Here is an 18,456-nt window from a genome sequence, read left to right as displayed (position 1 = left end):
AGGCACAGAAAGGGGGGCTGCAGGGTGGAATGGTGCCTCACACAGTATCACTGAAAGTCCTCTGTTTGTAAAGAAGAGAATGCAGGGATTGCGCAGCGCTGGCTGAATCACAGTAAACTTGGAGTTCTTCTCTAATAATGAAAAAAAAAAACTCTCTTCCACGTTCTCTGTTCTTCGTTCCTATTGTTAACTGAAAACTGACGGGTTCTCTTTAATAACTAAACACACAGAGCTTCACAGCCAATAGGATAGGGAGATGAGATATCCAATCAGATGCATTGTAAGGAAATGCCAATAGAATTCAAAGTCTCATGCTACAAGGTCTTTTTGCACTACCTGGTTATAAGCATTAATCTCCTCCCATCTAGAACCAGCACGATAGATGCTTGGAGGAGAATCGGCTGCCAGCTATTTTTATTGGCTGGGAGCGTCGTCTGTCAAGAAAGTACTTGGCAACTGTCTCCTCAACCAAAGGACGGTGCTGGGGATGCGTTGCGGGAGCAGGCACAAAAGGGTACTCAGGTAACTGCTACACACAACATGGTCTTTTGGTTCCTAGAATGACATATCATCCAAATATTTATTGTGTGTTAGATATGCATTAGGTTTACAGGGGATGACAAAGAATCTGTAGAGTATTGGGCACTGCCTTGGGTATGTTATCAAGGAAATGCCCTAGACGACGGTGTTCTCATTATCCGTAACACTAAAAGGTGTGTGCAATCAGGAAGGTGAAAGTCGTAGGTTGTAGGCACTGGGATGCCACACAGGGGCTAGGGCTTGGTCATTCTTATTTCATGAGAGAGAGGGTCAGTGCTATGTGGTTTCAGTTACATTATTTCGAAAAGCTGACCATGTTATTCCTCTTATTTACAAGCGTGTCCTAGATGCAGGCTCTTATTGTTTTTGCTACTGGGTTTAGAGAACTTTGCACATACAACAAAGGTTAAAGTTGTTCCACCCAAAAACCAGTTGTGTTTTTTCAAATAATGAAAGAAACTGTAATTTTAAGCAACTTTCTAATATATAGAGTAAAAAATTATATGTAAATTTAATTGCTATTTAAAGATGTAAAGAATTACCGACTTCTGCTGCATTGTTTTAAGTCAGAGCCAGAGAGCAGAAAGGGATAAACAAATGCTATTTTACTTGCAAGTAAATTTAAAAATAACTTCAAATCCACTGAAATTGTTAAATAAATGTATTTTGGAAAGCTTCTAGAATTATATCATATCTGTGATTCATTTATGTGAATTAGAAATGTACAAAACATGATAAACTATTTTCAGTCATTGACATTGACACATGTGTGTGCATGTGTGAACAATTGTAGTGGCAAATGTATATGAGTGCAGTGGCAGAACTACCAGGTTTGCGAGGGGTGTGATTGCACACAGGTCCTCACCTCCTTGGGGAGTGCCAAAGCCTCATGAGTGTGCAAATCTGGTTGCAAATTCCAAGCCCTGCCAGTGATAGCTCTGTTACTGTGAGTGAGCAAATTGTTAAACAGCGTGTGCAAAAAAAAATGAATAAGATATATATAAATACAACAGAAATTAAACAAGATGAAATGTTTGTTGTGTGTGTGTGTTACTTGAGAACAACAGAAGGGCTGCTGGCTCAGGGAGCATGGGCTGGAGAGATACCGCAGAAGCACAGTAAAGCAGGGGCATTACTGCAGAGGAACTGACTATCTGACAAAGAGGGGCAAAGTGGCACACTGGTTCTCTCCCAGGTCTAGTCATCTGTTGGCTTTTGCTACATTATTTTAGGATACAGCTCGATTTACCTGACATCCAGAGCAATCTTGATTTCTACTGAACAAGGCATTGAAGTGACACTCTTCCTGAATAGACCACGAATGGGAACTCTCTGTAAGCAGACTGGCCCATTCTTCTTGTATGCATCTAATAAATCACTAGGCAAGAGCACAACATTACGGGGTTACTGTGGCAGGCAGAGAGCTGCAGGCAAGTTACTAAACTGAACCTAATGATATGCAGTGTTTAGCACCATAAAAAAACCTTAATAAATTCTCCCAGGATATGCTCCAGAAGGCAAGATAGTGTTTAGCTGCAATTTCTCATAAATGACAGGTAATCTTTTTTGTGGCCTGATTTTGGCTTTTGATGTCCTAGCTTACAGCCCTGTGCCACCTAAAACAGAGGTTTTCTGAGCAGCCTTCACTTACCTTTCAGGTTCTTTTTGTACAACATACTTAAGAGGTCTGTTCTTAGCATGTATATACATGCAGTAAGGTGCCTAGATGCACAAGGTACGTACATTTGTGCATAAAATAGAATGTTAAACACAATAAATAGGACTGGATTTGCGTTAACATGACATTCTGTCATCCTTGTTTTAATTACAAATATCCATATTTTCCTATTTCTTTATCATTGTAAAGCTAATTTGAAAGTTGGGCTATTTTCACTGACCTTAATCCTACATTCCTTTATAAGGGCTCTGGCACACGGGGAGACTAGTCGCTCGCGTCAAATCTCCCATGTCGCGGGCGACTAATCTCCCTGAAATGCCATCCCACCGGCGAGAATGTAAATCGCCGGTGGGATGGCATATGCGGCGCCTGAGTTGCCTTGAGAGGAAACTTCCACGATTTCAGGAAAATCACGGTGCCGTGTATGCCATCCCACTGGCGATTTACATTCTCGCAGGTGGGATGGCATTTCGGGGAGATTAGTCGCCCGTGTGCCAGAGCCCTAAACAGGGCAGTAGCTCCCTATCTACATTTAAACAAACAAATTGCTCCCTTCTCTAAGCAGCAGCCTTTGAGTAGCTCATTATCAGGGGTTTCTCATTATAATAAAAGTTATTTTATGGGTGAACTATACTTTTAAAATGTGTTATGCCCTTATGAGCCTGAATAATTCTTCTCCCAGTTAAACTACTGAGAGTGCACATAAATCCAAAAATGCAGCAAAGCATGCAAGGTCAGGTTGACAGGATCAGCATAGAAAGAAGAAGTCTGGTCTGGAGGCATTTACACAAGCTCAAAAAATAGACACAGGTCAACCAGAGATAAAATCAGTTGAGGAAGTACAACTAAATGCCTGTGACTTAGGTGGGGCAGCAAGATGTGGGGGAAGATGATAAAAGAAAAATTCAAAAAAGGAAATACTGCCAAAAAAAGAATGTTATATTCACTTAAACCTCTCTCTAATTTTGTGAATGTGTTATATTGTCATTTATAGTTTACTATTATGAATTAAACAAATCTGTCAGAATAATTTATGGAAGTGTCAAGTTGGTATTAGTGTTAAAGTTAATTTTGCTTGTGCTTATTACTCACTCTTATTATGTAAATTCCCCCCATTAGGTTTACTAGGCTTGTAAAGACTACTGAATTCCTTACCAGGCTCTGTCTCAGGTAAATGCTGAACAGCTGTGGGCACCAGCCTGGATCAGAGCATCATACAAGTGATGTGAACATTGCAGTGTAAGAGCTGGAAAAGTGCATTTAACATCCTAAGATAACAGGTAAGGAAGACAAGACAATAAGCAGTGAAGTTCACGGTTCAAATTCATTCAAACAAAGATGCTTGGATACTATCCAAGTATATGTTGCAGGAATGGAGAAATCTTGAAATCATATTATTAGTCTGACAATTCATTATTACAGCACTGAATTCCTTTCCATTGTTTCATACTTTTCACTTATTTTCCTTGGCTTTTTCTTAGATTATAAGCTGCTATTTTATTTGAAACCTGCTAATCTGGCTGAGAATTTTGTATATAATTTGGTTCGCATCCAGATCTATTGCTTTTGCTGCAGTTGTTTCAAAGAAAATTAACGTGCTGGTAAAAGAGCACTAAAGAGGGCTGGGATTGGCGATGATCCCATCAGAAAATAGATAAGCAAAGAAAGCTCCTTGATTGCAGCTCTTGCTCAGGACCATCTTAGCTAAATACAGGGCCTAAGGCAAATGTCAAATATGGGGCCCGCATGCGATGCATCTGTCAAATCCCATCCTGATATATATGCACCCTTTCTTTTAAACTTTGCACACAAGTTTAAAATGTGTGCACCAAAGGGTCACCATTTGGGTCAGAGAGGTGATCCAATAAGAACAGGAAGTAGATGCAGAAATCATAAACTTAACAATACATTAACTAATACATTTGATAAATTTCTATAGCCAAAATGTTATATATTGTAGCACATGGTTGTTTTCATACTGAGTATTGTGAATTGAAAATGACCTGATTCCAACGAGTTGCTAAGCAAAACCACACAGGAAAGTGCTGATGTAGTAATACGTGGCTAACTCTCTTGTGCATACTAACACACTTTGCTCTTTATAACTTAAAATACATGAAGCCTAATTACAGTTAAGTTACATAACTTTATATTGTTCTCCAGGTTGTTTTTAATTGTTTGTTCAAAACATCTGTAAGTAACAGTCATGCTAAGGGATACCATGAAGTCCTGGAATGAGAGCTCAGACGTCTATAGCAGTGACCAAGAAGAGGAAGAAGAGGAGGAGGAAATGATATTTGGAGAAAATGATGAGGACCTTGAGGAGCTGATGGATCTCAGTGATCTTCCCACTTCACTTTTTGCTTGTAGTGTTCATGATTCTGTCTTTGAAGTGGAAGAGCAGAAGGTTTGTATTTATTTGTTAATCACTTGTCAGCTTAGATCACTGAATTAAAGGAACAGTAACCCAAAAAAATTAAAGAGTTTTAAAGTAAATGAAATATAATGTACTGTTGCCCTGCACTGGTAAAAGTTGTGTGTTTGCTACAGTAACTCTACTATAGTTTATATATAATAAGCTGCTGTGTAGCCATGGGGGCAGCCATTCAAGCTGGAAAAAAGGAGAAAAGGCACAGGTTACATAGCAGATAACGGATAAGCTCTGTGGAATACAATAGTGTTTTATCTGTTATCTGCTATGCGACTGTGCCTTTTCTCCTTTGAATGGCTGCCCCCATGGCTACACAGCTGCATTCTTTATATAAACCATAGTAGTGTTTCTGAGGCAAACACACCAGCTGTACCAATGCAGGGCAGCAGTACATTATATTGGAATTTCTTTTATACACTTGAATTTTTTGGTGTTGCTGTTCCTTTAACATTCACAATGCGTTTTCTAGTAAATTTGCTTGTGGTTTCTGAATGTGTGTATATAAAAAGAGAAGAGTCTATTTTCTATATTGATTTCCAATAACTAGGAATAGTCTTTTTTTATAAAAATTGCATAGAATCAATTCAGTTAAGTGGAAAAGATTTTCATTTACTAAGTCACATACAAATCCCTTGTTCCTTGCAGTCTGGTAAAACACCATCTGTTTTGCTTTCCATAAGTACCTTTATAGGAAACTTGACATTTTAGATGTAAATAACATACACAATGTTTTTGTGCTTGGCAACTAATCTATTGAAGCTCTAAACTTTGCCCGGGCTACCACAAAATAAATATATAATTGGTACAGACACCTGACAGGTAAAGATATTGGATCTGTTATTCATGGGACCTGTAGTTTTCCACATTCTTTAATGTGAATAAGGCTTCCAAAAACATGTAAATATTTAAAAAAAAGTAATAGTATTGTTTTGCAGTTAGCATGGATTTATCTTCAAGTATAAAGTACTCTTCTATTACAGATAAAATAAATAGAAAGCAAAGAATCTTTCATTTAAACAGGACTCTGTGGGAGATGACACTGTCACATTTGAGAGGTTTCTGGATGATAGATACTATACCTGTGCAAGATGCTTTCACATGGTTAAATGCTCCAAGAATCAGCCCCATGTTGCATTAGCCTTAGACAACTAAGGGATGCCCTGTAATGCTCATATAAAAAAGCACTTGTGTCCCAGGCAAATCAGTGCTTTGCACTTCATGCTGGAATAACTGACATATGAACGACAAACAAAAAAGGGACTGGTAGGGGATGGAGGGAGGATGCTTACTTCTCTTCCAGAGCCTTCCCCTCACAGATACAGTCCTTCTGAATGAAGACAGTGCTGTATTTATATACAGAAAGTATAGTTTCTAATATGTGTAGGACAGGTGTCTGTAACTTGACTTACATTCTACATAATTTGCATAGAGCTGATTGCAACTACCTGATCATGAATGGTTTAATTAATGAAGGTATGCTACCACTAGTCTAGATTTTTTCAATACCATAGGTCCAAAAATCCAGTCTTTACTCAGGGCCCCCCTTTTCCTATAACAAGGTTACAGATGCAAGAAAGCATTAGTGAATCAGTCATTTGGTCAAAGATCAACAAAATCTCGGACAGCAAATACATTTTCACCCCAGACCTCTGTAACTGAATTTCAGACTGGTCTTTCAGGTGTATCTAGGAGAGCAAATCTTTCCTTAACTGGCCCACAGGCTGAGCCCATTTGCCACTGCACCAAGCACCCCCCAGAATCTGCAATACAGGCACCCTGGTACTTCTGTGTCAGCACCATATATTGTATATCTGTATCTGCGGCCCTTTAAAAGCTCTAAAAGTTTATTTAATTTGGAGGTCAGATTCACTTCCCACAATTTTGATTAAAATGAAGGCTATTCTGGTAATTAATATATTATTGCAGGAGAACATTTAAATGTATCCACAGTGTTTTACCCTAGCTTTGGGGCACAATTTTATCCATAGAAATTAGAACATTTTGCAAATATTTGTCCCGCTTGCTTTTAAAATAAACTAGAGAGTGCTCTGTTGCTTTTTTCTCTGCAGGAAAGATTTACTGCTCTTTTCAGAATATATGATGAGCAGGTATCATTCCAGATGTTCAAAAGCTTCAGGCGAGTGAGAATTAATTTCAGCAACCCAGAAGCTGCAGCAAGGGCAAGAATTGAGCTGCACGAATCAGATTTTAATGGGAAAAAGTTAAAATTATACTTTGCACAGGTAACAAACTTTTATAAAAATACTTACTTAAAAATAATTTGTCTCTTTGGGTCTGTATCAATATGTAAATAAAAGTAAGACAAGCTGAGTTTTTATAAATATATTAAAAAATGATTTATTGTTGTTATTATTGTAGTTATCCTAATAATTATAGTAAAGTGTGGCAGGTCTGAACTTAAAGGAGAACTACACTCCCTCCAGGTCAAAAAGCCCCCTTAACTGGCCTGCCTCAGCACCCCACACCTCTCCCTTATCGCATAAGGGGGCTTTTTGACCTTGGGGGTTGGGGGGTGTAGTTCTCTTTTAAGTAAGAAAATATATTTCTGTATAAATAATTCCACATTCTAGATACTATCATTAGTTAAAAGCTGCTATTTCTGCAGTATTTAAATTGTAATAAATAATCCATCCAATTGAGATTTATACTATAACAGAATGGCTAAGTCATCATAGTTTTTCATAGTCATGTGAGTTTAAAGGTTCTTTAAGGGGTTTTGGCTGAATCCTAAACCAAATCCTGAATTTGTGTAACCCTACTAAATTTGCCTTTGGCCGCTTTATCTGTGCTCTGCCAGTTATACAGCATAAGTTTATTCATTAATGCCCTAAATTTACTAGACCAAGCATCTTTTTATCCATCTTTGACCTTTAGCCATATACCAAAATTAATATAATGTGGAAGCACAGCTGACAATTTAAGAGACAAAGATAATTTTTAAACCCATCTTTTCATTATTTTTAAATGAAACACAAAAATGTATGTAAACTTTGTATAAACTAAATAGTATAGTAGCTAAAAAATGCTCTAACCAAAGAAAATCTGGTAAGAAGGCACCAAGGAAAGCTAATGCAATTATAAATTGTTTGAGATGCTTTATTTGGAAATTGAAATAAAAATGTATGTCTTATGTTTCTTACACAACAAACTTGTGCCTAAATACAAACAGATTGATTTAAATGTTCATCTCTTGCATATGAATGGACAATACAGGCTCCCTCATGAGATCTGCTGAAGTCTCATATGAGTCCTTAACATATGATGTAAAGCATCCAGTCAAATGTACAGCATGCTAAAACTGTGGGGTGAATATCTAAATCAGTAACTGCTGGATTATGTGATTGTCACGTACTGATTATATCCTGTCATACTGAAAGTACCCAGAAAAATATTAGGTAAATTGACTTTTTCCCCTCCCTCTGTTATAATTGCAGTTATAACCTCTTGCCATTGTGTGTCACTGCTGCACAGACAAACTTTGTGTAGATTTTGAAATTACCAGAAAAAAACAGGGATTGTTACTTTTTTCCATAACAAAAGAAAACGCAGTTTTAAGCAATTTTTTAAACAATATGAAAAACTGTCAGTGGTTATAAAATGTATTTGTAAATATTATTGCTATTTAAAGTTCATATCCATAGCTTAACAGATCTAACGAGTAGAAAGTAGAAAGTGATAAACCATGATTTCAGAAGTAACTGCATTTACAAATAACTTTAAAACCACTGAAAATATTGCAGGAAATTGTTTTGAAAATGTGCTAACATTCAACTGCTGTGAATGCTTCATTGTTGCAGCAGCTGAAGAGCTATAGGTTAAAGATCTTTTATATATAACAAATTACTTTTCTACTATTCACTGCCATTCTGTTAATATATTGCACTGTTTATATCATTTAATTTCCCTACAGACTCAGTAGTGACCTATTTTATATAATAAGATAGTGCTGCTCAGGTTTTATTGGCTTTCCAATGGCATTTCAGGCAGATCTCCAAACCACCAGTCAGATAGCTATTTAATCACATTTCCTTGTAGACTTGATATTGTATTTATGCCCATCTGAAAATGACCAATTAATTATAATCATAAACTGCTTTCTAAATGTGAACAGTTATTCCTATTTTGTTGGCACGCTGATGCTTTCTCTTTAATCTGTGGCTACTGCTCACACTGACAACTGACCAAGAGTTTTTTTAATCCACAGTTGGACATGTTCACCGTGCTGGCTATATAGCACTAGCATCTATAAGTTTTGTATCACTGTACTTCTCTGTATTTGATGATTTAGGTTTCTGTTATCTTTCCAGGTACAAGTGACTAATGAAGAGGGTGACAAATCTTTCCTGTTACCACCCCAACCAATGAAGCAGTTTCTGATTTCACCTCCTGCGTCCCCTCCAGTAGGTTGGAAGCAGAGTGAGGATCCAACGCCAGTTATTAACTATGATCTGCTGTGTGCTGTTTCCAAACTTGGCCCAGGTATATTTAAACAAGTTCTATTTAATGAATTTTCCATTGTGCTGTACAGTAGGGGAAAATAAACAGATCACATTGCACACCAAGATAAATAATATTGCTGGTTGCCACTGCTTGTGGGAAATTTACACATTTTAAGGAAATGATATAAACTCATTTAGCTGAACTTAGGTAAAAAGGTGCATAAACACTGTCTGATCTGCCCAAATCCTATATGTATTTATCGTTATGATCATTGACATAAAACAATGATAATCCTTCATTTATCTCTTTAATAACTTTCGATTTTAAAGTGATTATTCTGGGACTTAAAGTCCCTCTGCTTTCTACAGAGACCAGTACAGACTTCAAGTCCCATAATCTATCACTTTACATGGATCAACAACATGAGGAAGAGGCTGAATGCCTCCCTAAGGGGGTATAAGGAAAATGGTCCTAGCCCTCTGAGGAATAATGTAAGTTTGTGTTAAAATAAGTAATTATAACTTCATTTTTGGCAGTTTAGTGTTCATTAATTTTTTATATAAACCTAGCTCAATAAGCATATTCTTGGGAATATGGGGAATGCGTATGGCACGTCTAGGAATGCACGCCTAAAAGGAAATGCGCGCCTAGAACTGTGCTGCTACAGTGCTACATGGCTACACACAGTAAGTAGCAGTGCAACTTACTCACCCTACACCTGCCCTTATGTTGAATATATTCAGCTTGTGATAAACACTGTCATGTTTATGTGTGCTCCCTCAGAAGCAAACCTGCAAAATGCTTTTATAGGGATGCCAGATTTTCTTAAGGGAGAACTAAACCCTAAAAATAAATATGGCTAGAAATGCCAGATTTTATATTATAAACTGACTGCACTGGATTAAAGTTTCAGCATCTCTATAGTAGTCGTTACAGCTGGGAAGCTGAGCTTAGGGGTCATTGCAAATTATCAAGCAGAAAATGAGGGTTGTCTGTCATATAAGCAGATGCTACAGGGCTAATTCTGATGCAAATGCCTTGGTTTTAGGTCTGTCATGTAATGTGAATCTGAATGCATTACTAATCAGCTTTTTACTGTTACATTTATACTCTATTTATGCAGTATATTTTGAGTCAGTCCCTAAACTCAGTAACTGACAGCAGCACAGAACATGTGCAGGGAATCAACAGAAAAGAAGATGGGGAGCTACTGGGGCATCTTTGGAGGCACAAATCTTCCCCGCTAAAGGGCTGTGGTCGCCATGGTCTGGTATAGAAACCCAAAACATAGTGTACAACATTTCTGCCCTACTTCTTTAATTAGGCTTTAGTTCTCCTTTAAAATGTCTGAAAAGCAGCTAAGACAACAGTGGCAATTCATGCAATATGTTGATTAATTAAATTATTTTTACAAACCATTGTTTTCATTTGTGAGATAATAGGAATTGATGCTTTTAGAGACCACTCTGCACAATGGCAATCTGGATTTAGGCAAATGCCAGAGGGGCTGCTGTAAGATGCCATAGACTATTGTCACTATTTAGTGGACAAGTAGGGGGCTGTTTGGGCTTCTGTGTGCTTGAAGTGCCAGGGCCTATTTTGAACTCAGTCCAGGCCTGCTTAGCAATATTTAAACTCTTATTCCACCAGGAGAGAAATATGAGCTCCACGCAGGAACGGAATCCACACCCAGCGTAGTGGTTCACGTATGTGAAAGTGAGAATGAAGAAGAGGAGGATGACGTAAAGGCGCCCAAACAGAAAATAGTACGGACAAAGCGCCCTGCTCACCCTCCTGCAGTTTTAAACTAGTCCAAATCTTTTAATCTATTCTAATGTAGAATGTGCAGAAAAAATATCTATAAAGGGAAATGTAGTTCTTACTATTCATACATTGTACATAGCTAAAGACAATCTAGGTAATCATATCAAAAGTGGTATAAATGCTGTATTTATTTTTATGGATTTGTATGTTTTTATTTGCTAATGTGCGTGAATGTGTGTGTCTGTGTGTGATATCAGTGTTTTAACTCTTTTGCTTGCAGCAAAAGTCTTAACTGCAGTAAACATTTTGTAGCTCATGTGATGATTTAAAAGGATCAGTCTCTCCTAGCTGAAAAGCACCCTGACAGTACTACTTCTAATGGGTTACGTGTGGAGTAGAGAATAACCCAACAAACAGAATTTAGAATTGAATATGTATTTTAGTTCAGAAGAACACGCACACATATATGTATTTGTTATTTATTTATTTTTTTCTGTATTTAATTTAGTGTGTAGCACTACTAAGTTACTACAGAAAGGCAACTAGAAGCATGTGGCAGGCCACATATTGAATGGTCAAAAGGGGTCTGCGCAGTGACATGCTAAGTATAATTATTGGGTTGTACCAAGTTTGGTGCCCCTTTTAGAGGAAATGCATACAACTGTTGTAGGCTCCAGCAGGTTTACAATAGAAAAAATATAACTTCAATGCGAGTTGCTTCTATTTAAAAGGGAATGTTTTGACATATAATAGAAACTGCTCAAATAAAAAGAAATTTTCACATAAAATATCATCAGGTGCACTGGGCACACTGCAAGTTTCTGGAATTATTAGAAGTATTTTACAGCATTCTTTAATGTGGCTAACACCCTACTGTATCTGCCATGAATTGTTCAGCTAGTATGGTACCTGGAACTGCTATGGTATACTCATCATTCTCAGCTATTCAGTGATTGCTTGTTCCCTGTCTGATGGATCATTTCACTCCTATTCATATATACATTTTTCATCACAGGATGAAGATGATGGCTTTGGATATACCTTAATGGGGATATAAACCCCCACAGTATAATAGAGCAATTCACTTTTCTGAATGAGCACTAAAGATTCTTTTGTTGTTTGCCGCACATTTACTGGGCTGTTTGCTAAGAACATGAGATGGCTCTTCTTATCATATGTTTTTCTTCCATTGCTAAGCAATGTAGTTTTTCCCATTTTTTTTTTTTTAGTAGAAATAGTTCTGTGTTAGTTCAATAAGTACTATTTTTAATTAGTTAAATTTATTAGTTACTGACATGAAACTGACTCTATTGTTTGTGATACACAGAGTTACTAGTAGCAGCTGCTTGTCATGGCTACAAATATAGACAATGCTGATAATCTACTGATGTACTCTATGGGGCTGATTTACTAATCCACGAATCCGAATGGGAAAAATTCGGATTGGAAAACGAACATTTTGCGACTTTTTCGTATTTTTTGCGACTTTTTCGTAGCCGTTACGACTTGCGCGAATTGTCGCGACTTTTGCATAGCCATTACAAATTTCGTGAATTGTCGCGACTTTTTCATAGCCATTATGACTTTCATGAATTGTCGCGACTTTTTAATTGCCATTACAAATTTCGTGAATTGTCACGAGTTTTTCATGGCCAGTACGACTTTCGCGAATTGTCGCGACTTTCGTATTGAGCGCTCGAAAAAGTCGCAAAATACCGATCATTACGAAAAAAACGCATTCGGACGCTTTTCGGACGTTTGTGGATTAGTAAATGTGCCCCTATGTGTGTTTTGGCAGAGGCAATTCGCAGTACTGTCTACGGCAGGGTATTTTCTGGTGTTTAGTAGCCATGACAAGTACCTGCTACAAAGTAGCTCTGTCTGTCTTCACCCAAACAAAAGTATTACAGAACTAGTGTGAATTTTGCTCTGTAGTGTGTCAAGTGCTTATGTGGTTGGTAGATGCATACTCTTGTTTGTCAGCTGTGTCAAACTGAAAGCCTGTGCAACTGAGGAAGGCCTACCTACAGAACAGAAAGCACACTTTGCATGGAACAATATATGTTTATTACACAATAAACGGACTGTTGAAATCATTTTATCTGTGCTCATTGGTTTGGCTTTATATTGAACCCATGCATGGACAAAGGCTTCAAGGAATGAGCTCTTTCAATGCCATCTGCCCCAGCTGATGATTTTATATCCACAGACTTTTCCACTGTCATTTTTCTCTTGTAAAAGGCCTACACAACTAGAATTTTTTTAATCATTTCAGCCATAGCCAGAACTTGTGATATGGAGCTTAGGCATGTGCCTAGGGTGCAGCTGGGGGGTTGGTACAGTTCCCCCAGGAAAATAAATTTTTTGTGTGATTCCAGAGTGAGAGGCAGGTGGAGGTAGCTGGCCAACTGATTGCAGCTCCTGTTAAACTTATCCTCCTCTACCTTCCTAGCTCTAGCTTCCTCCTCTACCTGTAATTACCAAATAGTTGAGCCTCTGTAACTCCACTGCCTTTTTTTGCATGGTTGTATGGCAAAGGCATGGCATGGCTGCACGGCAATTTCTTTTTTAACTCAGACATGGAGAAAATTACTTTCATTGTGCTTTATTTTGGTAGTTACTTATATCTGTAGAAATGGCAGTGAGTGGAGAGAACACTTATACGGCATAGTGCATTTAGGATGAATACTGCTTATATATTTGACACGTCCTCCTTTTAAAAGATGTGCTTTGTTTAAATATAGGCTTCTTAAAAGGTTTTCTATACTTTAAATGGTTTTGCTTTCTATTACCGTCTGGTTGTTGCCTGGTTGTGTGCTAAGGCAAACATCCTTTGTGCAGAGGCCCGGGTGGTTATTATCCAGCTAGCTTCTGATATAGAATGTTTTCTGACAGCTAGTCCTTTGTAAGGTCACTGTAGTAGAAGCTGTTGCAGATTAATCGTTCCAGAGACAAAAACATGGTGTTTGTATAAAGGTATATTCTTCTGACACACATTTTCATATTTCTTTGAATTATAGCATAACGTTGATATGCAAACAAGTATTACTAAGCTAAGCTTTTAATATATGGGGAACTTAATTTACACAGGCATTTATAAAATTAAGTCAATTCAGGTGACCTTGAATGTTAACCAAAGTAGAACATTAAAGGGCAACCAAAGCCAAAAGTGTTGGGGCAGATATAGTTAAGGTTTGGGGGAAATTAATTTCTTGTGTACTTTATTTCACCAATGAAAAAATTAAGAGGCTGAATAAGGGATCTTTCCATTATTTGGATCTCCATACCTTAAATGTGCTTAAAATTATTCAAACATTAAATAAACCCAGCAGCCTGAACCTGTCAGAGACCCACTTCTGTTGTGCAGATGTCAGCTCGAATCTGCGCGACCTGGACAGGTTTTTTTTTTCTTTTTATAGCTTTGTATTTTGAAAGTCATAAAGCAATCCTATCTGATTGCAGATACCCCTATGGTTTTTGTTTGCCCATATATGTTTCTACTGGATATAAACTGCATAAAGCCTATAGAGTAGTGAATGTTTTGCTGCGGGAGGCATCCTTTGAAAAGCACTTTATTCTTTTTCCCTGACATTACATAAAGAAAAAGTTTAGTGGTCTATGTATTTTTGTGTTTAGATAAGCCATATTGAATGTGTATGATAAATTGTCTAGTTGATTGTACGTACTGACTTGCACAGGCCCCACTTCAAAGCTATATGTATTCAGAACAGTACGAAAATGTATGTTTGTGATTGCGTCTCTGTCAATAAGTATGTTAACAGTATCCTTTACAAAAACAACCTTTTAATTAGCAGATTATAGGAAATCTAGATAAATGCAGATACAGTAAATGATCAATAAAGTGTAATTATTGTACCTTGATGCAATTGTATCTGTACACGATTGTAGTCTAAAATATTTTCATGGCTTTTTTGGGCTGATCATTAAATTATGCCTTTGATTTCTGAGAACTCATCACCATAGAACTGTTTAGACTTCCTAGACCCTCCCAAAAGTACAGGGATTTCTGATATCCATATTACTGACTGCAGCCATGAGAGTAGCTTCAAAATATTAGTGGTGGCTAATGGGCTGTGACTGGTTGTGAAGCACGGACTTTATATACACAAATGGAAGTCAATTAGACCTTAGGCCTCATTTGCAAAGCTGAATGCAGAGTGCAAATTACAAAAAAAAGGTTACAATCTGCAATCTTTTTGCTCTTTGCACAGTGCTTTCAGTGGAGACCTGTGGTGTAGCCTTTAGATCCCGTACTGACTGTGTTAGTGCAGGATCTAAGAGAAGCGGGAAGCATGTAGGCATCCCTTTGCCCACCCCCCTAGGGAGCAGTGGGACGCACAGCCAACATCAAGGCCCTGTCCTGGTGCTGCTCTCTGTACTGAGCACTGAATTTTTTATCCGCAATGACCACAGCATGCATTTGGGGGGCAAGTGCTCCCAGAATAAGCATTAAGCGGTAAATGGCCCCTCCTGTGTTTGTGATGTAGATGGTGCAGCTTTTGTTGATACACAACCTTTTAATAAAAAAATGACAAAGCCCACCTGTTCCTATTGCATTCCTACCAACATGCTAGTTTTTAAGTAAAAGAAGTCACCATGTTGTTTTATCTATTGTAGCTGAAGTATGGAGTATGTAGAGGTTTTTTTTTATTCCATTAGTAATGTTGTGTACTCGTATGACCAAATGTATTTTTTTGTATTAACTAGATACTGTAGATGATACTTTTGATACTTTGAGATAAAATTATATAATTTGCCATGGTTCACTGTATCTGTAAAGCCTTATGACCTTTTAACATGTCAGTATACATTGATACAGATTTCTTCAGTCTCATTTACCAATGCAAGTGCAAAGTGCAAAATTACACATTTAATTCCTACCTACATGTACATATGCACACTCTTTGCAACTTGTTCCTAACACCAGTTGTACCAGTTGAACACAGGCATACAGACATAAAAGAAGCCCTGTAATTAAGACCTGCCTTCCTTCAGGAGGTATAATTTAAAGGGTATCCTTTGTGTTTTGTGCATACATATGCATCTCACCTAGTGAATTGCACCCTGTGCCACTAATGACACGATGCAGACCAATCAATACAAGCACCACAACAATTTACCAGTACAGATACTAATGTGCACATGCATTGGTACATGGCATGTATGTTGTGGCCTCAGTTACACTAGACATTTGGGGAAATGTATTATGGATTTTTGCACCTAGCACTTGCACTTGTGTTTCTTCATGAGCCCCAGTATTTTTAACTGAAAAACCTCCTGCTTTGGCTCTTGTACCCTTGGAGAGGTAATACAAATGTTGCAAAGTTTGTGCCTGGCCTAATAACCCATAGCTGCCAAGCAGATGTTGCTTTCAGATAGGCGACCAGTTAAAGCTACTTGCTGATTGGTGGCTAGGGATGATGAAAATGATGCCTGATGCAAATTATACCTATTGTGGCCATGGCTTACTAGACCTGGTACAAACTTTTATTATGTTACTTCAGTATTCTTTAGGGCTCTTGTAGGTGTTATTTATAATAAAGTAATTTGTAAAAGCCAACATTCCATTAACAATCCATGTCCTACTGATTTCCTAATAAAACAAAAGTATGGACAATAAATTAACTAACATTTCCAGACACATAAAATGATTCATGTAATAACAAATATTCAGTTGTGCTTAGCAAATATTTATTTGTTTCAAAATGCAAACTTAATGACCAAAACATTTGAAGAAGTACCCAATATATATTATCATAAGTGAGATTTAGTTCTACTGTATGTAATGATTGTTATTTATTCATGGGGGATGGGCATTTATCCAGTGTAGAATTGGGCCTATTACTTTAGCTATGGCATGTACAAACTGCACCAATGTATTAGTTTTACAAATCTTGGTACATCAGGTCCAAGCATGCCCTGGCCCCCATATTTAACAGACCATAAATGTATTTTTATTGGGAAGCTACTGTCTGTGGTTCATCATAGATCATCATAGTACAAAAATAGGTAACAGTGTAAACACTGAGCTTATTTTACTGTTAACTTTCTTTCACTCCCTTCTGTGCCTTTAGGAAAAATTCCTTGTTAAATAGGACTCCTTTTTATGTCTCATTATCATATGGCTTAGAAAAAAATGTCACAACAATTCAGTACTTTACCAGGAATTTGTTATTATTTACATACCTTTTTAAGATAGTTATACCAAAGTTATGTTGTGCAGTGGCTTGAGCATTCCACAGCATTTGAAACGATGGCATAAAAAAATGTCTCATTGTTATTGTACAAAGCTGTTGTTGGAATATGTACAGTATGTGTGTAATAAAATCTATCTATTGTCCAGTGTCCTCAATTTCTGCTTTTCTAAAGTGAAGTAGGATTGCAGTTCTCATCGTATCATCCCTTTGAAGCATAAATAACAAGTTCCCCTTGAATGACCCCTTTATGTGCTGATGCTAGAGTTACAGGCTGCTGATTAATGCGGGATGGCAAGTTGCCAATTCCTGCTCATGAAAAAGAATTGTCATGCAAAGGGTTAAAGATATCAAAACAAAAACAATTGCTCCATATTCGTTTTTTAGACGCTCTGTGAGCCAGTTTAGTGTTTACAATAAGAATTTTTGTTCTCCTTTAGAAGCAGTTGGCTTAATGAAACCCATTATAGATCTCAATACCTTGATGTGTGCAAATGTCTGCATTCCCTCACGGACTCTTTGCTTTCCCCTCCATGCCGCCCCATTACAGAATGTTTATACAAACAATGCACTGAACAAGGTTTGTTTCTATAGGCAAGATCAGAGAATTTGCCCTGCACGTTTCAAAACATGATTAGTGACTGGTCCTCTGTGAGTGAGATACAACTGTACATATCTTAAATATACATCAAAATGAAACAGAAGGCATAAGCTTTACTTAAAGGAGAAGGAAAGGCATTTTGGCATTTTACTGCCAATAGATTCACCACATTAGTGCCACCTAGAACACTATATTTATTCACCAGAAAGCTTTACCATATCTGAGTAATCAGCCTAAAAGTTCCCTTCCATTTTAACTCTGTCTTCCTAGCTTCCTGCTGCATTTGGAAGCTCAGATCACACGTTTTGTTGGGAGGGGGGAGCAAAAAAGGGAGGGAGAGAGTAGAGACCTGCGAAGACTTGTGCCCCAAACCTGAAGAAGCCCTAGAGGAGAGGAAGAAATCCTGTATTTCTTTTGATAGAGGACTTGGTGCAGCATTTCTGTGAGTGCTTATGGCTGTATTTACAAGAATGAAGAAAACAGCAGCACTCCGGTTGTTTTGAAAAATGTGAATCTTTACTAAGTGCCAAAGGCAACGTTTCGGGCTTCACTCCAGCCCTTTATCAAGCCTATTAGTACAAATACAAACAAGTGTTTAAATACCCACAGGAAGAGGAGGATCAGTCCATATTCACCTCCATTTAACCCATAATATTCTGTGAATATATTTAGTGCACACAATGAAATGCAAACTAAGTGCCTATGTATACAATATAAGAAGTGCCCTGTGGCATGTATCACATATAACATATATAACAAATTAAAC

The 18,456-nt window shown here is 37.5% G+C and overlaps 1 protein-coding gene across 2 annotated transcripts; it reads left to right on the top strand.

Moving 5' to 3' along the window:
• Positions 1-17,233, top strand: rcan3 (RCAN family member 3). Of its 2 annotated transcripts, none has more exons than XM_031895586.1 (6): positions 1-522; positions 3,338-3,498; positions 4,382-4,625; positions 6,719-6,892; positions 8,978-9,149; positions 9,461-9,714. In XM_031895586.1, exons 3-6 carry the CDS (start codon positions 4,425-4,427, stop codon positions 9,568-9,570), a joined length of 657 nt encoding a protein of 218 aa, XP_031751446.1. In that variant the 5' UTR covers positions 1-522; positions 3,338-3,498; positions 4,382-4,424; the 3' UTR covers positions 9,571-9,714.
• Positions 17,234-18,456: the final 1,223 nt, after the last annotated feature.

Source organism: Xenopus tropicalis, chromosome 2, assembly GCF_000004195.4.
Source record: "Xenopus tropicalis strain Nigerian chromosome 2, UCB_Xtro_10.0, whole genome shotgun sequence".
Classification (NCBI taxonomy): domain Eukaryota; kingdom Metazoa; phylum Chordata; class Amphibia; order Anura; family Pipidae; genus Xenopus; species Xenopus tropicalis.
The sequence above is the reverse complement of the archived record's forward strand: the minus strand, read 5'-3'. Positions and strand labels throughout refer to the sequence as shown.

Excerpts from the sequence above, each read along its gene's own strand:
- rcan3 (XM_031895586.1), top strand. The coding sequence starts at position 4,425 with ATGCTAAGGGATACCATGAAGTCCTGGAATGAGAGCTCAGACGTCTAT. Across the intron at positions 4,626-6,718 it reads TTGAAGTGGAAGAGCAGAAG|GAAAGATTTACTGCTCTTTT; the intron begins GTTTGTATTTAT and ends TTTTCTCTGCAG. Across the intron at positions 6,893-8,977 it reads TAAAATTATACTTTGCACAG|GTACAAGTGACTAATGAAGA; the intron begins GTAACAAACTTT and ends TTATCTTTCCAG.